The sequence below is a fragment of the Sminthopsis crassicaudata genome, chromosome 2 (genome assembly GCF_048593235.1).
Source record: "Sminthopsis crassicaudata isolate SCR6 chromosome 2, ASM4859323v1, whole genome shotgun sequence".
NCBI classification, from domain to species: domain Eukaryota; kingdom Metazoa; phylum Chordata; class Mammalia; order Dasyuromorphia; family Dasyuridae; genus Sminthopsis; species Sminthopsis crassicaudata.
The window spans coordinates 353,611,879-353,639,611 of NC_133618.1; the positions used below are offsets into that span (position 1 = coordinate 353,611,879).

General features: G+C 35.9%; 1 protein-coding gene across 4 annotated transcripts in view; it reads left to right on the forward strand.

Annotated features, from left to right (window-relative positions):
• The window catches only part of BRF1 (BRF1 general transcription factor IIIB subunit), a 180,255-nt gene extending 152,772 nt beyond the window's left edge, over positions 1 to 27,483 (forward strand). For all 4 annotated transcript variants that reach the window (XM_074290807.1, XM_074290808.1, XM_074290810.1 and 1 more), the window contains 3 exons: positions 23,286 to 23,337; positions 25,408 to 25,576; positions 26,984 to 27,483. In XM_074290807.1, coding sequence (XP_074146908.1) covers positions 23,286 to 23,337; positions 25,408 to 25,576; positions 26,984 to 27,021 — 259 coding nt within the window. In that variant the 3' untranslated portion in view covers positions 27,022 to 27,483. The remainder of the gene's footprint in view (positions 1 to 23,285; positions 23,338 to 25,407; positions 25,577 to 26,983) is intronic.
• The last annotated feature ends 250 nt before the right edge of the window (positions 27,484 to 27,733 follow it).

Below are 27,733 nucleotides of genomic sequence, written 5' to 3' on the forward strand. Positions count from 1 at the left end.
TTTTGTTTCCCTGCATCTCCTGTGAATTCTTTATTTTTTCCAACTCCAATTTCAGGACGTTGTTATTCTCTATCATAGCTTCCCTTTCCTTTCCCCATTTTTCTTCAAACTCTCTTAACTTTTTAATAGTCTCTTCTAGGAGAGAGTTATGTGATGGGGGGCAGGAATCGTTCCCCTTTAGGTTGTTATCTGCTGACTCTTTGCTGTTAACTTCCTCGGGGTTGGATACCCGCTCTTTCTCTGTGTAGAAGGAATCTATAGTTTTTCTGGCTTTTTTGTTCATACTTAAAAAATCTTTTGGGGTCTGTCCCTGGGGTAGGAAATTATTTATTTACTTCTTTACCAGCTTCCTCCCAGAACGGATGGATGCAGCGGCTCTTGCGCCTGAGCTAAGATAGAGCTCTGGGAGAGAGTTCCCCACACCCTCCCTGGAAGTGTTTCAGAGGTGACTAGCACTACTGTGCTTCGAGGGCGTTGTGTTCTAGCTGCTTCCCTGAGGTTTGAGATTGAACAATAAAGAAGGCACAAAGCCCAGCCTATGCTTCCCTGTGGGGCGTGGATGTCTGCAGCAGGTGAAGTGAAAAGCCCCTGTGCTCAAACTGGAAGTGTCTGCCAGAAACCGTGGTCCCTAGTTCAAAGGTTCCGCTTCTCTGGGACTTCTGGAGCTGAGTTCCACACCCTCCAGCTAAGCTAGGCAGTGTGTGTTGCCTTGGGCCGTATCCGCCCACTTGTCAATCTCTTTAACTAGTCTCAGGTGGGAGCTGAGGCCACACTCCCTGGTGAGTTACCCCCAGTATCCGGGAAAATCTATTCTATCTGAATTTTTAAAAGTAGTTTAGATTTCTCTTCTGAACTGCTATATTATAAGCAGAGAAGAGCTAACATCCTGTGCCAAATTCCTTTATCTCAGTGGCTTCTCTGATCCCAGAGCCCTTCCCAGCGCAATCGGCGCAGTATGCTAGCACCCAGCCGTCTGTGCTGGCCTCTCTTCTTCCTCCCCTGAGAGCTGACCTTTTCTGTTGAAACTCCTGATTCTCTTCAGCTGGTAAGTCGTGCTTCCAGTCCTTGTGGTATCTATCAGTCCAGTGCTATTTCTGAGGCTGATTTATCTAATTAGTCGTGTTTCTTCTCCGCCATCTTGGCTCTGCCCCCCTCAATAAAGTAATTTTAAAGAATGATAAAGTTAAATGAGAATTGTATATTTTTAAAAGGTCATAAGGTAGAAATCAGGGCATGTTTGTGTACTGCAATGGAAAGGGATAAATTGATTAAAGTTGGAATTGAGTGAGCAATGTACTGAATGTACCAGAAGATTTTTTCATAGAATTACACACACACACACACACACACACACATCAAAATGAAATGTGTATTTATAAAGAAATAGGGCTAAAAAAAATTAAGAGCAGTGCTTAAAAGTAGATGTGTATTCCTAATCTTTAAAACATGCTACAAAATTATTATCATCTGTTAAGTCCAGGCTAGCTCCCTGGAGGCCTCAGGATCAGCCAGAGTCAGGATAAGTAAAAGTCCTTGGTCTTTAGGGAGAAAAGTGAAAGAAGCAGGCAAAGTGCCAGGAGGTTTGCCAAAGATGTATCTTGGATTCTCCAAAGTCACCAACTTCTCTCCTCCTTATGCTGTGGAAAAGTGAGTCTGGCCTCTGTTCTTCTGCCCTCTAATCTTTGCCTTCGATTATCTTAACATCAAACATTGAACCAGCACCAACTGTGAGAAGAGCCCTTTATCTATCCAAACATATGCTAATAGAGTCATTGTCTCATAGCAAATAGGTAATTAGCCTTAAGTGCTCGGTTGTTTGATTCAAATACACCTATTCAGAGTTTCACCCCTCTACAATCATCAAATCTATCTAGTACAAAAAGTTGAGAAATAAATGAATGAAACTGAACAAGTATGCTGTCTTACCAAAATGACACAAAGTATTGATGTTTGATAAACCTTTAAAAATACAAAGTGAAAAAAGAGTCATTATTTAGCAAATACACTTGAAGGAACCCATTAGCAATATTGGCAGGAAATAGATTTAGACACTCTTTACCCTGCATGCCTCAATAAATTTCTGCTAGATAATAAATTTAAATACCAAAGGTATAGAACCTAGACTTGTCATTTCATTGGGATAGGGAACTATCAAATGAAGTACCAGACTTCTTCCCCTCTCTGAAATTTATAGCCTAAACATAATCTAAAGAGTTGCCTGGATTCCTGAGAGGTTAGCTCAGGCTTCATAGACAGTATGTGTCAGGAATATTTGAGGGCCCAGTGGCCTCTCTATCCATTATACCATACTACATCTATTAAAAAAGTTGAAGACAATAATAATGTCTGTTTCTTGTTTGAGACAGTGAAAGGCTGCATTAGGGAAGCAGCCAGAAAACAGAGATTTCAAATATATAAGAAAATGAATGATCTTTAAAGAAGCAGTTTACTATAGAAGACAAGATGAAATGAGATCATCAGTGTATGTAGTAACATGCCTAGGGTCTTCTAGAGCAGAATTATGTAAAATTTGTGGCCCTGCAAAACAGTTACTGAATATGATCTGAATCATGTGGCCTACAGGAAACCATTTTAGAAGACTTAAATGACTTCAGTACTATTTGTACTCAACCCTAACTTGAATTATTCAGGAAGGCCTGTATAAGCAGAACTAAACAAAGAAAAACTAAAACAGAAACAAAGACAAACAAACAAATCTTAACAGTTTTTTGAAGAAGCATTTGAATTTAGGAGAGTTCCAGAAGTCTAAATGCTCATATCCATATGTTAGGTAATGCTATATCTTTGAGAATTATATGAAGCTCTTAATAGAAAAAAGATGAGCATGAAATCAACGAATTTTACCTGAAAGTTCCCTTTTTTCCCTGTGGGCTTCTTACCTGGAATATTTCCCAGTCCCTACATCTTCCCTGTTCCTGTTGGTGAATTCCTCCTGGAACTTGCATTTAGTTGAAGGGCCTGCTATCTTTCATTCCTCTCTCAGCTCTGCTTCTGACTCATTAGTCTTCACTTCCGTGCCCTACCCCTCAAACTTCTGCCTCCAGCTTTTCAGCCCCCATTTTTGTGTTATCTTTCTCTACTGGAGTATAAGTTCTTTGAGGGCAGAAAATGACATTCTTCTTGTTTGTATTCATATCCTCATCATTTAGTCCAGTTTCTAGGTCCATAGTAAGCAATTAATAAATACTAGTTGACCTGATGACACAGAGAAAGAGCAACACCAGGAATAATAGGACAAAGATGCTTCCTGTGTAGTATAGCTCAGAGAGAAATTGTCTTTCACTGCTAGCCCCTTAATGTTCCTTGGATCACCAATCAAAATATTCCCCCTCCCTTGGAACCCTGGGGGAAGGGAAGCATAAAGTACAAATCTTTGCCTTATGAAAAGTCTCTGTGTAACTTTCCCCTTCATTTGGGTGGCATAGCTAGATACTTTCACCTCACTCTTTTTGTCATTAAAAAGTCCATTGAGAGTTAGGAGTGTCTTTCAATTTTCTTTGTATCCTCAGTGCAGCTCTAGGGCCTGAACATTATTTTACTAGAGCCCCCTCAGAAGATTGCTGAACTTATATTGACCATTCTCACCTGACCAAAGGCACAGATCAAAAATAAGCAACAAAGATAGATATTGTCAAGAATAGTATATGTGCTCTTATTTCCCATTTATAGCTTTATAGGAGAAAGACAAGTGACCTTGCACTGCCTTCTCTCTCTTAAATCCAGTTCATTTGCATGTCATGACATCACCTCCTTGATGCCATGGTTCTTTTGGAGAATGAAGGACAGACAACAATGTTGTATGACTAAAATGACAACTTTGTTATGTTTTATTTGCTTGTTTTTTCTATGAAGGCTTTCTAGCCATACTAACAGCCTGACTGAGCAAGTGGACCATGCCATGTACCTGTTGAACTTCCCATTACAGAAGTCTGATTATCAACTTTCCTGGTATGGCAGAACAATACACTACTGGTTCATTTAAGTGCCTCAGGCTGATGTTGATTAGCAGCAACCTTAAAAGCTACATTAATCAAATCTGTGTATTTACGGGGGAGGAGTGGTGTGGAATATCTGCTATCAAAAAGATAGCCAGCTAACACATTTCTTTTCCTTTTAGTTTGTTTACTCTCTTTATTTGGTCTCCAGTCTTTTGGTCCTATTGGTGGGTGAGATTCTCCCCAAGCTCTCTAGAAAACCAGAATTAGACAAATTAGAAATTTGTCAGCATGGCCATTTACCATTAAGGAAAAGACTTTATCCATTTTTCTGTTGGGGAATGGTTATTAGTGGATACCAAACCCTTATCAGAGAAATTTAATAAAGATTTTCCCCCTATTTGATCACTTTCCTTCTATCCTAGATACATTAATGCTGTATATGCAGGAGTTTTTCAGTGCCAAGTAGTCAAAAATTATTTATTTTAACTTTCTAATTGCTTCTAAGTCTTGCCTGATTATGAATATGTCTTCTAACCATGACTAATTTTTTATAATAAGATCTTTAATATTATTAATATCCACTTTTGGTGTGTGTTATAAAATGTGGTATAAGGTATTGCTCTATTAATTTCTGCCAGACTGCTTTTCTGTTTTCCTAGCAGTTTTTATCAAATGAGGAGTTTTTTGTAATTTCTGCTTTCCATGTTATCGAATATTGGGTTGAGTTCTATTGTTTATTAGTCTCCCTTATTTAGTATGTTCTATTGGTCTTTGTCTCTGTTCTTTAACCAATACTAAACAGTCTTTATGACTGTTGCTTTATGATATAATTTAAGATCTGATAGAACTTCATCCCTCCTTCTCTGTTAGTTTAGATCTATTTTTTTGCCCAAATGAATTCTATCATTATTTTATCAAATTTAGTAAAGTATCCTCTTGGCAACTTAATTAGTTTAGCATTAAAAGTGTGTTAATTTTGTAGTTTTGTCATTTTTATATAGTGGTATTACCTACCCATGAGCACTACAACTATTTAAGTTCTTTTTTTCTATTAGGAGTACTTTATAATTAAACTTAAGAGTTTTGTGTGCTTTGGAGGTCAATCCACAAATATTTCATGCATTTTATAGTTATTTGGAATGTTTTTCTCTTGCTATTATTGCTTCTTGTGTTTTGTTATCATTATATAGAAATGTTGATTTTTGAATGTTTATTTTGTAGCCTGCCACTTTGCTAGAGCTAATAATTCTCTCAGCATCTGCTGATTCCCTAAGATTTTCCAAGTAAATCATCATATTAACAAATAGGGATAATTTTTTTCCTCTTTACATATTATCTTAACATCTTTCTTTTGTCTTTTTGCAGTTGTTAGCATTTCCAGTATTAAAATCAATCCAATAAATATTTATTTAGTGCCCACTAATGTGCCAGGAACTGTGCTAAGTGCTGGGGATAAAATTAATAAAAAGAAAGGTCCAGCCTTCAATTAGCTTATAGTGTTTAATAGAAATCTGTCAGTTATGGTGATAAGATTAGAATAAGCTTAATCTAGGAGGGGCATCTAGTTCTGTGAAATTGAAACCAGATATATCATTATCAAATAGTGATGGGGAGAATGAACAGGCTTGTTTCATTCTTAAATATACTGGAAAAGATTCTAGTGTCCCATTACATATGATGTTTGCTTTTGATTTTAGATAGATGTTTTTATAATATTTTTATAAGTCTCCATACCTATGCTTTATAGGCATAAAAAGTATAAGAAGTGTTGTACTTTTGTCAAAAAAATTTTTTCCTCTTATTGATGATCATGTGGTTTTGGATCTTTTGGTTTTTAATGCAATTGATTATATTGATTGTTTTCCTAATTTTGAACCATCCTGGTATAAGTCCTACTTAATCATAGTGAATGTTTTCTTGGATAAATTCCTGTAATCAGTTTGATAGGATTTTGCTTAAAATCTTTTGAGTTACTATTCATTAATGATATTAGCCTATAGTTCTCTTTTTTGTGTTTCATCTTTTCCTGGTCTGGATATTAGGACTATGATTCTTATTAAAGGATTCTGATAGAGTGCCTTACTTTCTCATTTTTGAGAATAATTTGTAAACTATCTTTAAAAATTTGATAGAATTTTCCTGTAAATTCATTAGGATTAATGATAGTTCCTTTACAAACTAGATCTAATTCCTTTTTTGAGATTGGGCTATTTAAAATGTCTATCTAGTCTTCTGATATTTTGAATACTTTGTTTTAAAGTATTGTTCTATTTCTTTTGGGTTCTTGGTGTTGTTAGCATATAACATTGCATATATGATCTGATTATTTTATTTCTTCTGGTTTTCCTGTGATTTCACTTGCACATTTGCTATTTCATTTTCTTTCTCTGTCCTTTTTAATCATTTGTTATCAGTTACTTAGTTCTATGTCTATTTTTTTTGTTTCCAATTTGTGCCCCTGAATTTTTAGTATTTTTGTACTTATTTTAAGTTTATTTGTTGGTTTTCTAATTTTTAAATGCATATTTAATTCATTAATCCTCTCTATTTTTAGTTTGTTAATATATGTTTATAAGGAAATAATTTTTTCTCTGAGGTCTGCTTTAGCTATATTTGGTGTATTATTTTATCATTATTTTCTTTTTACATTGTTTTTAATTGTTTCTATGATTTTTTCTTGAACCCACTCATTTAAGATTTCATTGTTGAGTCTCCATTTAGATTTGTATCTTTTATTTGTGACGCTTCAACCAGTTCCTTTTCTTATAGCATTATAATCTGTAAAATATGTATTGATTATTTTTGCCTTTTTATCTTTGCAATATTTTGTAAAATTTCCATGTTATATATGCCATTCAGAAAATGTCTTATGATGTCTGTTAACTCTAGTACCTGCAGCAATTTGTTTAGTTCCATGTTTACCCTTTTTATTTATTAAATGATATATATAACAGAAAAGTATATTGAAGACTTTTGTCATTATTGTTCCTGTCTTTTCTCATGTACGCAGATGTTTCCATTATAAATTTGCATGCTAAGGCATTTAGAGTATATAAATTTATTACTGAGGTTAACATAATGTGGATTTCTTGTTTGTAAGGGTTTAAAAAGCCTCTAGAAGTAAGGAATGCAGTTCAAGGCATGTGGGAGGACCTGAGGGATGAGAGGTTCTGAGGCGCAGGCGAGTACTACGTGGAGGTGGGGCACAGCCCCATGAGGCGGTGTCTTGATTCCAGGTACCACGCCTCCCTCCTTAGTGCTCTCAAAGCCTAGCACGCCTCCTTCCTTCTTCTCGGGCCAATTCCATTATGCCAGGTTCCTAGAGGACTTCCCCCTTCCCCCATATCATCAGTGGGGTATAAATATGTGCTATCTCAGAATAAAACTATCTTTTGCTTCACCCCTACCTAATGGTGGTCTGTCTCTATGGGATCCGGGTTCGTGCCCGAAGATGGGTAAGTGTAGCCTAGCCGTGCCGTCAACGGACGGGGCATTAAGAGTAGCTCTAAGGGGAGCTCCCAGGTTAGAGTAGTCCATAGGGGTGTAACACTTGTTAATCTTTTTATTTTTTGAATGTTTGTTTTTACTCTTTCAGATATGGCTACAGCCTGTTTTTCTGAATTCACTTGATGCATAGTAAAACAAGAGAAAAAAAATCCACTATTTTTATTTTGTGTATAACTTTTTTTCAATGTGTTTCTTGTATACAGGGAAATATATGGTTTCATTTTCTTGTCTAATGTCACTTTTTTGTTTTATTGGACAGTTTAAAATTTATTCACAATTATAAAAATTAGGTTTATATTTTTCTCCCTCTGTGTCTAATATTGTTTTTTTAAGTGATGATTTTTTTCTTCTGCTATAAACGCAGTGTTTGATGTTTCTTCAATTATTTGAATCTTTTTTTTAAGGTGATCCTGTTTCCATTGGCTCTTTTCCCTCACTCTGATCCTTTTCTCTCATTTGTTATATCTTTTCCTTTGGGGAAGAACTTAAGAGTTTTGCTTATTAGTTCTTTTTATCTTAATGGTTATCTAGTTATATAATCCCTCCCCTCCCTGCCCCATTTTTCCTCTAAATAGGTCAACTAGATAGTTCCTTCCTTTCTTCTCCTTCAGTTACTCTTGTTCATTAGTTTGTTGGACTTTTAAAAAATATTTCATTTTTTGTGCCCCTTTCCAAAAAGAATTCTTACTCTGTTCTTTATCTATACTGTCTGTCTATTCTAGACCCTCATTCTCTGACTCATGCCCTCTTCTAATGACCTGTTTTCTCCTGTATTCTTTATGTAATCAATGCTTCCAACGTTATACATTCTAGACATTTCCTTTTAATGGTCTCTGCCACTACTTTGTATAACTTTCCCCATTGACTCCTCTTTTATTTCCAGAACAATGTCAATTATTGCCTGGCCTCCTGGTAAGTCCCCTCCTTTACAATGTTTCCAAATATGCAGCCCATTAGTGATCTATACTTTCTGCTAGTTATCATTTTCCCCCCAATTAACTTCTAAATCTCCTCCTTGAATTCATGCTTTCCCATTACCCCAGGTGCCACTTGATCCCAGGGGTTCAAATTCCCTACCTACTGATTTGAGATGAATATACTTTTCAAGAGCTAAATCCCACAGGCCTTTACCTCCCTCATGGACCATTCTTTTCATTCATAGAAGTCTTTGTCAGTGGAACTCCCTTCTACCATTAAACTAAGGTCTCCTTTTCTGTTCCTTTTTGAATCTTTCTTCCCCATTCTTATTGGCTAATCTATTTCTGAGACCACAATAATCACCGTCTATCTTCTTTTCTTTTCTAGCTTCTAATTTGACTCCATACTATCAGATATATCTTTCTATCTTCATTTCCCTCCCTTCCTTCCATGCACCATACTCTTCCATGTTGTAATGTGCTCCTACAAAAAAAATATAATTATTATTATTATTATTATTATTATTATTATTATAATTGCTTGTGGGAGGTTGTTACAGATTCTGTCCAAATTCCTCCTGTCTATCTCTTTACTGTTATCTCTTATCAGATTTCTGCCTTCATCCCTATTTCTTACATACATTTAAAAAGAAAACTCTTACTGATCTCTGTTTTCATTGTTGTTCTTGCCTGCTTCATTTATTCACTCTTCATGCATTTCTCTTCTTTAGTGTGTCTTAAGAAACAAATCTCTTTATTTCTAGTTTTCATTATAAAAATCTTTCAAGGTCAATATTTTTTTTTTCTTTTATTTTATAATTATAACATTTTTTGACAGTACATATGCATGGGTAATTTTTTACAACATTATCCCTTGCACTTACTTCTATTCAGATTTTTTCCCTTCCTCCCCCAAACCCCTCCCCCAGATGGCAAGCAGTCTTATATATGTTAAATATATTACAGTATAATTTAGATACAATATATGTGTGTAGAACCGAATTTTTTTGTTGCACAGGAAGAATTGGATTCAGAAGGTAAAAATAACAGTTTACATTCATTTCCCATTGTTCCTTTTCTGGATGTAGCTGGTTCTTTCCATCATTAATCAATTGGAATTGGATTAGCTCTTCTCTATGTTGAAGAAATCCACTTCCATCAGCATACATCCTCGTACAGTATCATTGTTGAAGTGTATAATGATCTTCTGGTTCTGCTCGTTTCACTCAGCATCAGTTGATGTAAGTCTCTCCAAGCCTCTCTATATTTCTCCTGTTGGTCATTTCTTATAGAACAATAATATTCCATAACATTCATATACCATAGTTTACCCAACCATTCTCCAATTGATGGACATCCATTCATCTTCCAGCTTCTAGCCACTATGAAAAGGGCTGCCACAAACATTTTGGCACATACAGGACCCTTTCCCTTCTCTAGTAGTTCCTTGGGGTATAAGCCCAGTAGTAGTATGGCTGGGTCAAAGGGTATGCACATTTTGATAACTTTTTGGGCATAATTCCAGATTGCTCTCCAGAATGGTTGGATTCTTTCACAACTCCACCAACAATGCATCAGTGTCCCAGTTTTCCCACAGCCCCTCCAACATTCATCGTTATTTGTTCCTGTCATCTTAGCCAATCTGACAGGTGTGTAATGATACCTCAGAGTTGTCTTAATTTGCATTTCTCTGATCAATAGTGATTTGGAACACTCTTTCATATGAGTGGAAATAGTTTTAATTTCATCATCTGAAAATTGTCTGTTCATATCCTTTGACCATTTATCAATTGGAGAATTTTAGCGAGCTGTTGTCTCTAGAAGCTGCCGGATCGCTCTCTGGGAAGAGATCTGCTGTGTCTACTCAAATCTTTAAGACAGATTCTTCTTCCTGTAGTGAACCGTTGTCTCCAGGCAGTTGCTGTTAACTCTTGTCCTTAGAAGTGACTTCCCTTCCTGCAGAGAGCCCCGTCAGGCCTGATGTAATGCAGAGAGTCCTTTTCTATCTCTAAGAGTCCTCTTTTATTCTCCCAGAGAATGGGCGTGGGATAATGCAAGGGCTTCTGGGAAGAACCACCCCAGCCAATGAGCTTGCCCCCTCTATCAAGTCAACCTGAGTTCTCACCTTGTAATTGTCCAGAAAACCTGAATTCTCACCTTGTTACTGTCCAGACAACCTGAGTTCTCACTTAGTAATCCTAACATCTCCCCCTTTCTTTTGATTTAGAACATAGGACAGTCATGACCTTGAAACATAAATCCATCAATATGGGAAGTATTACAGATAATTACATAAATTACATAAGCACATAGTAACATAGTAACATAACACATGCTAGAAGTATATAACATAATCATAATCATAAATTGAAAATTTATAAATGTCCATAAGTCCATTGTCCATTAGTCTCATCTTGTGTGAGGAAGTCCAATGATTCCTGCTGGTTTTAAAGTTCTTTAACAGTCTTCTTATTATCCATGCTCTTTCAGTGTCAGATGTTTCTTAGATCTTCTCCTTTATTTTGAGGTCTTTCTCTTTTTCTGTCTCTCTCTGATGGACAAGGCGAATATGACTCGTTGGCACCCATCTGATTCCTTCTCCTGCTGAAGAAATACAAGCAAACCCTCTCTCCCAGGCAGTTAACCGCTTTCTAAATCTCTTCTCATCATCTGACAATTACATTGGAGTTGTTTGCACTGGGCACAGCCCTGTTGGTTTAAAAGGCCTGTATTCTCCCCAAGTGTAATCCATTTTTGCAATCTGATTGCCTTTTGACTGACTTATCAGGTAATCCCTTTCTGCCATGTGATTGCTTCTCTGCTGATTGATTAAATCAGAGTCCTGGCCTTCTAAAGGCTCTTTAGGTGTAACATCAGCTGCCATCATGCCCCAAGTCTTTTTTGCCTGGGGCCCTGGACCTGGGCCCCTCATCCCATTTCCCTGAATTAGTTTACACTCTGATGCCCAATGGAGTCCTCTGTTGCATTTTGGACATGGGGTTTTAGGTCTTCTTTCACCCTGTCTTCTCACTGTATCTCCAAATCTACACTGAGCTCTTAGATGTCCAATTTTTCCACATTGAAAACATCTCCGAGTTTCTCTAGAAGTCCCTTGCCAGGAGGGACCCTGTCTTTCCACATTCATCATTGTCCGGGTATAAAAAGCATTTGTTCCCACTGTAGCACAGCGTCTTATGATCTCCTCTAAAGGAGCATCTTTGTCTAATCCCCATATAATTCTTTTGCAAATCTCATTGGCATTTTCCTTAGCCAGATGTCTGGTCATTATTTCTGTAGCTGAATTTTCTCCAATAGTTCTTTTGACAGCAGTTTGCAAACGTCCCACAAAATCTGCAAAAGGTTCATTGGGACCTTGCTGTATTTTAGTGAAAGCCTCTCCACGATCTTTCTGTCCAGGAAGGACACCCCAAGCTTTTATTGCAGCCTTAGCAATTTGTTCATATATTGTCATGGTATAATTAATCTGTTCCGAATTCTCTCCATATTGACCTTCACCAGCTAAGTGCTCAAAAGTGAATTGTGTGTTAACTCCTATTTCCAAATTGCATCTGACTTGAATTTTACATAATTCATGAAATTCCGCAAGCCATAATAAATTTTCTCCAGGCTCCAGACATGTCCTTGCTATGGATTTCCAATCATTCGGGGTTAGGACTTCATAAGACAAACCATCTAGTAACATTTTGACATAAGCTGATGTAGCCCCATAAAGGGTACAACCTTTTTTCAAATCCTTAATTGTATTCAAATCTAAAGGTGCATATCTTCTCCTTTTTTTACCTACAGAGTCAGTATTTTCAATCACAGGATATGCATGTATAAAATCACTTATATCCTGTCCTTCTCTCTTAGCTTTAACCAATGCTTTTTCTAATCTTGTCATAGGCTTAGGCTTCTTCACAGGCAATTCTGTTTGTGTTTCTGCCTCTTCCCCTCTTTCTTCCTCCATCTCTGAAGGTGGGGTTGATGTGGGCCTGTCAATAATCTGTTCTCTAGGCAGGGTTGAAGCTTCTTCAAGAGAATCATACCATAATTCCTCATTTAAATCCTCTTGCTCTAGGGAAAGATCTTGATCTTTCCTTTTTTCCTCACACTTCCTCCTCTGTTCATTTTTAGAACTTTTCCTTCTCCTACAACTTGCTTGATAGTTTAAGGCTAATTGAACTATGTTGTAGATATAAAATACTTCTGCAGAAATTGAACGAGGCCCATTTTTTGCTTGAAATTCTTTCATTTCATATCCCACTAGCTTCCATTTATCTACATCTATCTTTTCTTCCTCTAAGAACCAAGGGGATGTACGTCTTAATGCAGCCAAGAGTTTAGCAATCTGTACCCAGGTTACAAGTAAACTCTGCTCCTCAATTATCTTGATTATACTCTCTATAGTACCACTCCTGAATGGAGCTGAGGTTGCGTCTGGGGCTGAGGTTGAGTCGGCTGAGGTCCAGGGATTGAATATAGCTAACATCTGCCCCATTTCAGCTATAAGAGATTCCTGGTTTAGCCCTTAACAAGTTAAGTTCCTTATTTATCTATTAGCACGCTCACTTAATCTTTAACAAAGTTTCCTCGTTACTCACGGTTCTGGATCAGAGAGACTGAGATCTAGATCGGAAGCTTTTCCACTGGAATCAGGACTGTGTCTGTCCCTGTTCGGGCGCCAAATTGCAAAGGTCTGGTCTAGCTCCTCTTGTCAGGATAAGCAAAAGTCCTTGCCCCACGTTGGGCGCCAATTTTAGCGAGCTGTTGTCTCTAGAAGCTGCCGGATCGCTCTCTGGGAAGAGATCTGCTGTGTCTACTCAAATCTTTAAGACAGATTCTTCTTCCTGTAGTGAACCGTTGTCTCCAGGCAGTTGCTGTTAACTCTTGTCCTTAGAAGTGACTTCCCTTCCTGCAGAGAGCCCCGTCAGGCCTGATGTAATGCAGAGAGTCCTTTTCTATCTCTAAGAGTCCTCTTTTATTCTCCCAGAGAATGGGCGTGGGATAATGCAAGGGCTTCTGGGAAGAACCACCCCAGCCAATGAGCTTGCCCCCTCTATCAAGTCAACCTGAGTTCTCACCTTGTAATTGTCCAGAAAACCTGAATTCTCACCTTGTTACTGTCCAGACAACCTGAGTTCTCACTTAGTAATCCTAACAGAGAATGGCTTGATTTCTTATAGATTAAAGTCAATTCTCTGTATATTTTGGAGATGAGGCCTTTATCAGAACCTTTAACTGTAAAAATTTTTTCCCAATTTGTTACTTCCCTTCTAATCTTGTTTGCATTAGTTTTGTTTGTGCAGAAACTTTTTAATTTGGTGTAATCAAAATGTTCTATTTTGTGATCAATAATGGTCTCTAGTTCTCCCTTGGACACAAACTCCTTCCTCCTCCACAAGTCTGAGAGGTAAACCATCCCATGTTCCTCCAATTTATTTATGATTTCGTTCTTTATGCCTAAATCTTGGACCCATTTTGATCTAATCTTAGTATGTGGTGTTAAATGTGGGTCCATGCCTAGTTTCTGCCATACTAATTTCCAGTTTTCCCAGCAGTTTTTGTCAAATAATGAATTCTTATCCCAAAATTTGGGATCTTTGGGTTTGTCAAAGATTAGATTGCTATTTTTATTCACTATCTTGTCCTGTGAACCTAACCTATGCCACTGATCAACTAGTCTATTTCTTAGCCAATACCAAATGGTTTTGGTGACTGTTGCTTTATAATATAGCTTTAAATCAGGTACACTTAGACCACCTTCCTCTGACTTTTTTTTCATTAGTTCCCTTGCAATTCTCGACCTTTTATTCTTCCATATGAATTTTGTTGTTATTTTTTCTAGGTCATTAAAATAGTTTCTTGGGAGTCTGATTGGTATAGCACTAAATAAATAGATTAGTTTGGGGAGTATTGTCATCTTTATTATATTCGCTCGGCCTATCCAAGAACATTGAATGTCTTTCCAATTATTTAAATCTGACTTTATTTTTGTGGCAAGTGTTTTGTAATTTTGCTCATATAATTCCTGACTCTCCTTTGGTAGATATATTCCCAAATATTTGATACTATCGACTGTTATTTTGAATGGAATTTCTCTTTGTATCTCTTGCTGTTGGATTGTGTTGGTAATGTATAAAAATCCTGAGGATTTATGTGGATTTATTTTGTATCCTGCGACTTTGCTAAAATTCTGAATTATTTCTAATAGCTTTTTAGCAGAGTCTTTGGGGTTCTCTAAGTATACCATCATGTCATCTGCGAAAAGTGACAATTTGATTTCTTCATTTCCTACTCTAATTCCTTGGATCTCTTTCTCGGCTCTTATTGCCAAGGCTAGAGTTTCTAGTACTATATTGAATAGTAATGGTGATAGTGGGCAACCTTGTTTCACTCCTGATCTAACAGGGAAAGGTTCTAGTTTATCACCATTACATATGATGTTTACTGAAGGTTTTAAATATATGCTCCTTATTATTTTAAGGAATAGTCCATTTATTCCTATACTCTCAAGCGTTTTTAGTAGGAATGGATGTTGGATTTTATCAAATGCCTTTTCTGCATCTATTGAGATGATCATATGGTTTTTATTAATTTGATTATTAATATGGTCAATTATACTAATAGTTTTCCTAATATTAAACCAGCCCTGCATTCCTGGTATAAATCCCACTTGGTCATAGTGTATTATTCTGGGGATGATTTTCTGAAGTCTATTTGCTAATATCTTATTTAAGATTTTAGCATCAATATTCATTAAGGAAATTGGTCTATAGTTTTCTTTCTCAGTTTTCGATCTACCTGGTTTAAGTATCAGTACCATGTCTGTGTCATAGAAGGAATTTGGTAGGACTCCTTCAATCCCTATTTTTTCAAATAGTTTACATAGCATTGGAGTTAGTTGTTCTTTAAATGTTTGGTAGAATTCACCTGTAAATCCATCTGGTCCTGGGGACTTTTTCTTAGGAAGTTGGTTAATAGCTTGGTCTATTTCTTTTTCTGAGATGGGACTATTTAGACTACTTACTTCTTCCTCTGTTAATCTGGGCAAGCTATATTTTTGAAGGTATTCTTCCATTTCATTTAAGTTATCAAATTTATCGGCATAAAGTTGAGCAAAGTAGCTCCTAACTATTGTTCTAATTTCCTCTTCATTAGTGGTGAGTTCACCCTTTTCATTTTCAAGACTATCAATTTGCTTTTTCTCTTTCCTTTTTTTAATCAGGTTTACTAAGGGTTTGTCTATTTTGTTGGTTTTTTCATAAAACCAACTCTTAGTTTTATTAATTAATTCAATAGTTTTTTTACTTTCAATTTTATTAATCTCACCTTTTATTTTTTGAATTTCAAGTTTTGTGTTTGTCTGGGGGTTTTTAATTTGTTCCTTTTCTAGCAATTTTAGTTGTAAGCCCAATTCGTTGGCCCTCTCTTTCTCTATTTTATGCAAGTAGGCCTGTAGAGATATAAAATTTCCCCTAATTACTGCTTTGGCTGTATCCCACACATTTTGGTATGATGTCTCATTATTGTCATTTTCTTGGGTGAAGTTATTAATTATGTCTATGATTTGCTGTTTTACCCAATCATTCTTTAGTATAAGATTATTTAGTTTCCAATTATTTTTTGGTCTATTTTCCCCTGGCTTTTTATTAAATGTTATTTTGATTGCATTATGGTCTGAAAAGGATGCATTTACTATTTCTGCCTTACTGCATTTGATTTTGAGGTTTTTATGCCCTAGTATATGATCAATTTTTGTATAGGTTCCATGAACTGCTGAGAAGAAAGTATATTCCTTTCTGTCTCCATTTAGCTTTCGCCAAAGATCTATCATATCAAACTTTTCTAGTATTCTATTTACCTCTTTGACTTCTTTCTTATTTATTTTGTGGTTTGATTTATCTAATTCTGATAGTGCAAGGTTGAGATCTCCCGCTATTATAGTTTTGCTATCTATTTCCTCTTGCAGCTCTCTTAATTTCTCTTTTAAGAATTTAGATGCTGCACCACTTGGTGCATACATGTTTAATATTGATACGGCTTCACTATTGATGCTTCCCTTTAGCAGGATATAATGCCCTTCCTTATCTCTTTTAATTAGATCAATTTTTGTTTTTGCTTGATCTGAGATGAGGATGGCTACTCCTGCTTTTTTGGTTTTGCCTGAAGCATAATAGATTCTGCTCCACCCTTTTACTTTTAGTTTGAATGTCTCATCCTGTTTCAGGTGTGTTTCCTGTAAACAACATATAGTAGGATTCTGACTTTTAATCCAGTCTGCTAACTGCTTCCTCTTTATGAGGCAGTTTGCCCCATTCACATTTATGGTTAGAAGGACTAATTCTATATTGCTTGCCATCCTATTAACCCCTGCTTATGCTTTTCCCCTTTCCTTCCCTTTTACCCTCCTATCCAGTATTAAACTGGTAAGCACCACTTGCTTTTCACAGCCCTCCCTTTTTAGGATCCCTCCCCCACCTTAAAGATCCTCCCCTTATTTTATTCCTTTTCCTCGAAATTACTGTATTCCCTTCCCCTTAGCTTACTCCTTCCCTTTCACTTTTCAATGAAGTGGAAGAAGTTTCACCATAAATCGAATATGTCTATTGATACACGCTATGTTCATCTCCCTCCTTTCTTTCTCTCAGATATAATAGGTTACCTTTGCCTCTTCATGAGATGTAGTACCACCACTTTATACTTTTTTATGATATAATCTCCTTTCCACCTCTAGTTTCTAAGACAAATTGTACATATGTTCTTTACATATTTTTTTGACAGAAGTATAGTTCTCAAGATTTCTTTTTACCTTTTTTTAGAAGTCTCTTGAGTTCTGTATTTGAAGATCAAACCTTTTATGTAGGTCTGGTTTTTTCATCAAAAATAGATGGAATTCATTTATTTCGTTAAATGTCCATCTTCTTCCCTGGAAAATGATGCTCATTCTTCCTGGGTAAGTCACTCTTGGCTGCATACCAAGTTCCTTAGCCTTTCGGAATATCATGTTCCAGGCCCTGCGTTCTTTTAATGTGGACGCTGCTAGATCCTGTGTTATCCTTATTGTGGATCCTCCATATCTGAATTGTTTTTTTCTAGCAGCTTCCAATATCTTTTCCTTTGTCTGATGGTTCTTGAACTTGGCCACTATATTTCTTGGCGTTTTGATTTTAGGGTCCCTTTCAGTAGGTGATCGATGAATTTTCTCAATGTCTATTTTACCCTCTGTTTCCAAAACGTCTGGGCAGTTCTCTTTGATAATTTCCTCGAAAATGGTGTCCAAGCTCTTTTTTTTCCTCCCATTTTTCAGGGAGTCCGATTATTCTCAAATTGTCTCTCCTGGATCTGTTTTCCAGGTCTGTTGTCTTTCTGGTAAGGTACTTGACAGTCTTTTCAATTGTCTCATTTCTCTGGTTTTGCTTGACTCCCTCTTGGTTTCTCCTTGAGTCATTCATTTCTACTTGTTCCAGTCTAATTTTCAATGATGTATTTTCTTCACTCACTTTTTTTATATCTCTTTGTAATTGTCCAATTGAGTTTTTATCTTCTATGGAATTTTTTTCCATTGTATTTTTTAGAGAGCTGATTTCTTTTTCCAGCTCTCTAATCCTGTTTTCCTTGGAGTTGTTTACCTTTTCCAGCTCACTAATCTTGTTTCTCAATGATTTGATTTCTTTATCCATTCTGTCTTTGAATGCATGGGATGACTTCTCCAGGCTCTCTTGCCAAGCTTCCCTTTCCTTTTCCCATTTCTCTTCCAGCTCTCTTGTGAGAGCCTTTTTGATTTCCTCTATGAGGTTCTTTTGTATTGAGGAGCAGCTTATATCCCTCCCTGGGGATACATCTGGGGACATTCTGTTCCTAGTCTCTTCAGCATTTGAAGTCTGCTCCCTCTCCACACAGAAGCTGTCAATGGTTAGAGCCCTTTTAAATTTTTTGTTCATTTTGTCAGAGTAGGAATCAAAGAAAACAAACTGACAAGAGAAACAATTGGTCTGTTTTGCGGGGGATAGGGCTGGATGGTATTAATGGGCTTCCTCTACAGACTGGGGGTAGGGCAGCAGAGAGCCACTAACAGAACAGCAATGACTGTACTGAATCTGCGCTCTGAGGCTCCGAGAACGCACCGAGTCAGTCCAGGTGGGGGTTGGGGGTGGCCGGGCTCTGAGAGACGCTGGCTTTCTGGGGTTTTAATCTTCACCTCCAGTGTTTACACCCTCTCCACCGCTCCTGGCTTGCTGCCAAGACGGAGCATCCACACTGGGGCAAAAGCCCTTTCACAAAAACGACAGAGATCACACCCCTCCCCCTCCGGTCTGAGCTGTGTGAGCTGCCTGTCTTGCTCTGGCTGTCTGCCCTCAGTCTGCGCCCAGTCTGATTGACCCTCCCCCGAACAAACACAGACCTTTTCTGGCGACTTTCAAGGATGTCTTCTCTTGGTGATAATTTGTGGATTTCTTTCTGGGTCAAGCATTAAGTCAGAGGCTTGTCATGAAGTAAGTTCTGAGAGAAAACGAGGAGCTCAAGCAGCTGTCTGCCTCCACGCCGCCATCTTGGCCGGAAGTCCCCAAGGTCAATATTGAATGCTTATAATTTTTCTTGTATGGTTGAATTCAGATTTTCAGGCTAGGTCTCTCCCATGTTTTTGGGTTCAGAATAATCTTATGTTATTCCGATTTCATTTCCTTTGTACTTGAAGATCTTTCAGAAGATCTCTTACAGAACTTTACATATTGAATTGTTTTCCTTAATTCAATCTGTGATATTTCAATTGGAATTTCTCCCTTCAGAATTTCTGAGCAGTTATTCAGCATTAGGATATTAAAGGTTGTTTTGTGGGTGTTTTTTCCCCTGCCAGGTTATTCTCAGGGATCTATGAGTTTCAGATTATTTCTTTGCATATTATCTTTGAGACCAATATATTTTGCTTACATAGTATACTTTTGTTTAGTGTTATTGTTTTTTGCTTCTCTTCTTCTAAATTTTTCTTCACTTCTATATATTTGCATTCTCAAGCAACTGTTTTCTCTTTTGTTTCTTTTTTTCTTATTATTGCTGATTCCAGGATTTTTTTTTATTTTGCTCATTATTTTTGCTATGCAGACAATGCATTCTGCTCTCATAATTCTCATTTTCTTTTACTCCACTCAGGAACACATGGTTCCACATTCTCTTCAAATTCCACAGAATCCTCAGTCTCATCAAATGTTGAATCATCATCTTTAGTTTGCTGTATTAAGTATTATCAGATCTAGATGTCATGTTTCCTTCTGTTGTTAATATTTTCATGTTTATTCATTTGCTTATATTCAAGACCTTCAATAATTTTATTTTTTTCTCTCCCTTGAACAATTTTTTGATTCAGTTCCCATTAACCTGACATAGCTTTTTCCACACACACTATCTCCACAAGACTTCCTTTGACCTTAGCTTCCATAGATGCTTTCTTGATAAAGCTTCCTCCCCTCAGGAAAGGTAATTGGCCATAGCCTAAGCATCCTGGCCTAAGTCTAATTAAAAATATCTATATCATGTGGGCTCTGAGCCCTTGGTGCAAGCTCCAGGACTATATGAAGATATCCTTCATGATATTTTCATCTATATCTACTATATACCAGACATTTTCAGATGGAGACAAGGGGCCATGTCCAGATTGGGAAATCATTACTGTATCATTGCTACTATTATGTGGTGAATCATCTTTCATTTATAAAGAAATAACCTAACTAGAGTGATGTCTTGCTTGTATGTGAATTGTATTCCAGTGAGACAGAGTGGCACAAAACACCAGTCTTAATCTTCTACAACCATCAAAGTCCAGTGGCATGACAAAAGTCAGAACAACTTAAGTTGCTCCAAATTGCAATAGTCTTGGTGTCTGATGTCTTACCAAAGTAAAGTGATTTACTTCAGCCACCTAAATGACTATTGGAATTATTCTCATCTGCTAATTGCACCAGGGGAAATTTTATATGTTTGGGCAGACATCCCCCAACTAACCAAGGCCTTTTAGCCCATGTATGGGGTGTTTAAAGAGTAATAATACCTCTGATATGAGGATCTTGCCAAGCTTTTTTCAGGACTACTCCCCCATATTTGGTGTACATTTGTCATTTAACTTTTATCTGTGCAGCAATTATACCCTCGTTTAAAAAAAAAAATTCCTAGAGATAGGCACATACCAAACTGGATATAGCAAATCTCTCAAAATTCCTTCCATTTGCCTTACTCTTAGATGGGCAGGACCTCTCTGCTAGACTTCAGTGCTTTCCTCTTTATTATATAGTCTAACTGTGTGTGGATAAAGTTGACTTGCTTCAATATTCATTGTCTTGTGGGTTCCTTATTTAATTTCAACATCAAACTTGCTAATTTTAAAGTCTTGGTGACAACACTCACTTTTTCTGATAATGATTTTTATCCCAAAATGTTTCAGCCTCTTCCTACACTAAGCAAATCATGGTTCACCAACCTAGCTAAGTCTCTGCCCACTTCTGTTTGCTTCAGATCTAATCCCAGATATTATGATATATTGGTGAAGTGCTACTATCTTTGTCCCCTGTTCCTTGGTACTTTTGGCCAAGTACTAGCATTTTAGAGCATTGCAACACTGGTGATACAGGTTGTCCCATTCCAGTTCCAGAGTCCACTAATGCTACAGTATTATCCAGTCTGTTATCTACTGGTATCATGAGATTATTAGCCTGGCTCTAGTTCCGCCCATCTATCAGAGTCTCTGGAAAGAGAAAGAGAAGGAACCAGGGTGGGGAGCTAGATTTTGTTGTGACTTTGTGTCCAATTCTTGGATCTGCTGGTGCAAGCTTATTACTGGTAGCAAACTCAGGGTCAGTGAGCATAAGTTCATGGTTTTGTTTTCTTTGGGGGCTTGAAAAGTTGTTGCCTTCTTTTTTATTCTTGGTGTCCTTGATCATGGAGATGGGTGAAGTAGCTTTTTCTTTATGTCATAATTTCTGTTTTAAAGAGGTTTGTGTTAAAGAGGTTATGGAATAAGAGAAATTATCTAGTTTTTAATGTTATTGCTCATGTCATCTGGAACTGACATATAGGGAAGAGCAAATGTATAAGAACAACCACCATTCCCCAGTTGATAAACCATCAAAGCATATGAAAAGATAGTCTCAAAAGAAAGCTAATAGCAAACAAAAAAATGCTCAATATCACTAATAATAAGAAAAACATATTTTGAAAAATTCCAAACCTCTACCTCCCACTCAATCAAATTAACAAAAATAATAAAAAGGAAAATGATAGTTGTTAGGGAGCAGTGGGAGAAGCATTGTTGATGAAACTATGAAACAGAACATAATAGCTATTATGAAAAGCATTTGGGAACAATATCTGTAAATCCCTCAACTGTTTATACCCTTTGACTAGTGATACCACTGCCATGTGTATCATGTAAACACATTTATTTATATATCCCCTATTTTTTACTCTGGAAAACTTGTAATAATTGTTTACCCATCAAGTGGGGAATGACTGAACAAATTATGGTATAAGAATATGATGGAATAATGAAAGAAATAATAAATCCTAAAAAACCTATGACATATGAATTGATACAAAGGGAATTGAGCAGAATAAGGAAGAATACATTATAAAGAAAAACAACATTGCAAGACTGATATTCTTTTCAATTCATAACAGGTTAAAACTTCAAAAGTCTAGAGAAGAAATATACTTCTATCTCATGGTAGATCATGAACATTAAGCACAGGGTTAGACATCTATTTTAAGAAATGATTAGTATGTGAATTTGTTAACTTATTTATTATAAGTAAAGGCATTTATTTTGGGAAGAGGAGTTGGGAGAGGGAGAAATGTGAGGGGGAAAACATTAATTTTTTTTTAAATGTACAGAAGACAGCAGAAAGATGGTCAGAGAGATAGACAAGTAGGGTAATTTTGGTACAACAGTATTTAATATATACTTTAAAAGAAAAACATGTACATAATAGAGATTCATAATTTGACTTAAGAGCCTTATTTTTCTTTTCATGTTGAAATTTGTGTTGCTATTCATCAGGTTCATAACTATAAAGAAAAAATTTTAAAGAAAAAATCCATATACACCAAAATACACTACAGGATACATTTATTTTCACTTGAACCTGGAAGGAAAAATGCCATACACCCCTTTATCCAGGAATGTTATATCAGATTATTTATAGCAAAAATTTTTATACTAGCAAAAAACTGAAATAAAATAGATGTCCATTAATTGAGGAATGATAAACAAATTTGGTATGTGAATGTAATAGAAAGATACAAGTACAAAGAATGAAACAATCCCTACCTTCAGTGGGTGTTTGTCCTAAGAGGGGAACAGCAACTACATATAAAAATACCTGTAGCATAAATAAAGCAAATATAAACATTTAAATATTTTGTGTATATTTGCTTAGACAACTAGGAGGTAAAGAAGATGAGAGTAGTGTCACAAAAACTGAAAAAAGACATTAAATTCAGCAAGATTTGGAAATTAAGAAATTAAGAAATTATTGCTAACTTTGGAGAAAACATTTCCAATTGAGTGATGAGTTTAAAAACCAAATCACAATGGGTTTTATATATATATATATATATATATATATATATATTATTGTAGGGGTGGTTCAACAATAGGAAAACAATTTAATCATTAAAAACAAGACATCTAATGTGTCAGTAAATAGAGAAAAAATCTTTGATAGCATTCATTTTTGCTTTTTAAGAATCGACAAAATATAGGCTTTTTTAAATATTAAAAATATATCTAAAATCAAAAGTATTATTTAGTGCCTTCAGTTCAAGGCTGTGATGATCCAAATATAAAATTAGTCTATGCCTTAAAGATTGTTCTTATTTTCACTTATGAGTACCTTTTTTTTTTTCTTTACAGATTGAGACCATTAGTTTCTACACAACCAGCTAAAAAGGTTTCAACAAGAGAGGTTAGTTAAAAGCATTGACTTTTTACTATTGATCTCTTTCCTAAGTGAATATTACTGAAATATTCCTTTCCTTAAGGTCGCAAATGCTTCAAGTCCTTGGGAGACTGGTATGATTAGACCTCCCTGAGACAGGTATTCGATTTGCTGGACATTTATTTTGGTTCTCTTTCCCAGAAAGAAAGAAGTTACCCTGAAGAAGGGAGTAAGGATGACTAGATAAAGAATCTAGAACATTTGTCCAAAATGTGGGTCTGATTAACTCCTATATCTGGTATCTAGAGTTTTGGTAATCTTAAACTATATATACTACTTAATTTAAGTCTTTCATTGACAAAGATTTATATTTAGGTTTAAGAATTGTCAAAGGAAGAAATATGATTACTTCCTTCTCCTAAGGAATGTGTAAACCTAAAGGGTGATAAACTCTACACATCTTAACAAGTTTTGACCAACAGGTCTATTCTGCTTTATAATGTTTCTCTCTAAGTTCTATAGCTCCTTATCAACATGAATTTAGAGAACTAAGTAGAAGTTCATGAGAGGAGCAAAACACGAACAGCTTTCTAGATCTAAGTTGAGTTTTTTAAGTAAACATTCTTTTAAGTAAACATCAAGTTTTGAATACTAGTTTGTATTTGAGCTATCTAATGTTGAAACTCTTTGATTTTTGGATAAAATGGTGTGAGCCATACTATTAAAGACTAAAACAGTGTTGTCTTACTCTTGTTCAGAAAATTTTTTTCAATAGAATTTTGATAGTTTTTGTTTTAAACATTTTTTAAAGACCTGACTTTTTCTGAAGTATTGGATAGCTCCCTGAAGAACAGAAAAAGAAATGGTCCCTTTGTTTCCTTCTTAACCAGTTATACTTGAATGTACAGCTGTGTGAGTAAGGGCATGAACTGATACCTTTACAACGCATCTAGATAATACATGTGCTTAGACAAGTTACTGAAACTCCACACTTTGATTTCCTCATCTGTAAAAATTAGGAGACTGAACTAGATGATCTCCAAGGTTCCGCCTAATTATAAATCCTGTGCTTCTATATTTTTAAAACAATAGATCCACTTAAGTATTGTACAGCCTATTTTTATTTTACCTTTTAGATAGGTAAATAACAAGTAAATATGTTCTTCAAATGACTGATTTGCCTTGCAGCACTTTGTAATAGCTCAGAAATCAAAACAAAAATTGAAAGGGATGGTTAGCATTTCTAGAAGCAGTAAGACATTTTAGTTTGGAATTCTATTTGCAAGAATGAGGGTTTGGGGTTTAAGGTTGGGCAGATCTTGATGGGAGGGGGGAGGACTGGCTTGCTTTGTTTAAAAAAAAAAAAAGATTCATTTAGGGTAGAATAAAGTTGCATAAATCCTTGTTTTGTTTTGTGTTTTTACTTTAGTAGTTTAAGATCACATTAACTTTTTTTGTCTTCCATCTTACACTTGTGGCTTATCTTGTCCCTGAAGTCTGCTAAAACTCCCTTTTCCAGAGATCTGGAAAGTCCTTCAGACTTTAAAGAACCTGCCAGAGTTTTTGTTTCAATAAAGTAGTCCAGACCGATATTTGTGAAATAAAGGAGGGAAGAATGTTCTTGGAGATGACAAAAAGAAAAAAAAGCAAAATAAGCTGAGTTCTGCCACTTTCTTTGATGTTGGCATTCTATTTATTCCAAGGAATTGTCCCTATTTTATGTGAAATGATTTAAAAGTGGATTTTTTTCTTCTGTAAAGGTGCCAATAGCAAATGCACCAGTTTTATTTTAACACCATATGAAGAGATTTTCTCATGGCCCATCATGATAGCATCTATGTGTGAATTAGTAGGAGTAAGAACCACAATGACCAGTTGTCTCATATTTAATTTCATTCTGAAGTTTGAACTAGCTTAAAATATTTGAATTTGAAATACTTTTCAGATGTGGAAAAATGACATCTGTTTCTGGTCTTTTATCACTCTCTCAAATACTAGAACTCAAAGGGGCCTAAAAAGTATAGGTATCACCTATACTTTGGCTTAGATGGGATTAAAGTAGAAGGAACCTTCCCACTTTAATTCTTTTCTTTGTAGGTATCACTTCCCAATTCACAGACACAAACTGCAGACATTGTAAAGCCTCCAAATATTGTGGTTGAAAGTGGACCAGTACTATATAATCATGATGATGATATTGAAGAAGAAGAGATAGAAGAAGAAGAGGATCATTGCATGAGTGCCCTTCAATTAATGGGAGGAAATGGTAGGTAGAGCTGATTGTGGGGGGAGAGGGGGCAATGAGAGAAAAGATGTTTTGATTTGACTTAAGAAAGTGAAATTAAGAATAGTGGTAAATCCAATTCCTGAGGTAAATCAGTTAGTTGGACTACCTATAAGTAATACTATATTATCTGATTTACCACAGTTATTTTCTGTCCCCTTTCAATTGTCTACTATCATTTCATGCACTCTTTAAGATTCATCCTCCGTAGAGGAAATCAAGGCCCCTTGGGGTGAAGGATATTCATGGTCACATAGTAATAGAACTAGGTTTTGAGCCTAGGTTTCCTGTCTCTAGGTCCACCTTACTGATAGTAGTCATAATTGTAATAATAGTAATTAACATCATTGTTGTTGTTTTTATTATTATAAGCTCCCTTTACTCAGTCTGAGTTTTGTGACTACGTGGGCAGCACTTTACTATTTGACAATAAGCTTCCAAAATTAAATAATTCAATGAAAATGCTCAATAATATATGTTTTCCTTTGTATGGACATAGGAAAATAATGATAAAAATAACTCATATTTAGAGGGGTTTTTTTAAAAGCATTTCCCATACAATGATCCTTTGTATTAAGTAGTACTCATTCCCATTTTATAGCTGTATAAGATTTGGCTTAGTTTGCCAAAGTTTGAATATTGGTTTTATCATCTGATAGCTGGATAAGACACTTCTCAGGGCTTCAGTTTTCTCTCCATAAAATGAGACTTTCAGTTTAGATATAAGACCCTTTCTATTCATGACTTCTAGGAATTTCCTGACAAGAGACTCGAACCAAAATCTTCCAAGTTAAGGACTTATTCCAGTATGCATTATATTATTTTTCATTCAAAATTAACCTGTATATTGCATCATTCACACACATTCACAGACATTGATAAGCACTTATTATGGGCTAAGTCACAAAGGCTCTCTAGATTTAACAAAGACAAAATAAGTACAATAATTAACAATACTGGTTCTTGCTGATCTCTTCAATGGCTGCCTTCCTCTTTCAGTTATTATCATCACAGTCTACATTTATCTTGTATTGTTGAGTTTTTATGTACTGTCTCCTCCATTAGAAAGTATACATATTCCTTGAAGGTAGGGAGTACTTTTTTTTTTTTACCTTTCTTATATTCATAGTGCTTAGCACAGTACTTGTTATATTAGTAATCATTTTATAAATGTTTGTCAACTGATAAAAGTAATAATATAAAATATGTCACAATTAATTGCCTAAAGTAGCAGAGCTAATAAATACCGTGAATTCAGAGTTGAAAGAACTCACTCTGAGTCTAGCAAGATAATTGTACATGAACAGTGAACAGTCATTTTTGTTTTCCTTCTTCTGTAACTCATAATTGTATTCACTGGTAATAAAATGTTTTCTCTTTACATTTCAGATTATGGTTGTGACTTGGATGATGATGATGGCTACTAGACTTAAGCTTTTAAAGGACTTGTAACCACATCTTGTTATTGGACATATCTTTTGATCGTGCAAATGGTGAAAGGAGCTTCTGGATTACCCCATGTTCATGAACAGTCTAGACTTTTTAAAAGATAATTTTAGTTGCATTTTGTGTTTAATCAGTTTATATCGACTCATCTTCAGAGAAAAAGTTTGGGCTTTGTCATATTTTAATTTTTGGATCATGTTTTGAGAAATGTAAGGAATACTTCTACTCAGCAAACAAAGATAGTCTGTGTCTTTCTGAGGTAGAAGTGTGGATTTCGCCTTCTTCCTGGCTCCACCTTTGGTAGCCCAGGCCCTGCTGCTGTCACTGTCAAATCCACTAAAAGAAATTTTACCCAGAGTGTCTGAAATGTAAAATATTTATCCAGATGTTTGGACTTAACAAGAATATAATCTTGTTGCTGAAAATAAAACTATGTACATCAATATTCTTCTCTATCCAAATAGAAAATTCACTCACAATAATCCCAAGACAATAAAAAAAGCTTCTTTAGTGGGGACATTCCTAACATAGGATCACAGGATTTAGGCCTAAGAAGAACCTTATAAAATCATCCAGGCCAACTCCCATATTTATGACAAAATTGGGACCCCAGGAGGGTGAGGGATGTGTCCAACCTCACACAGTAAGTTATGTAGTAGAAATAGTTTTCTGACCCTCAATCAAGTATATTAG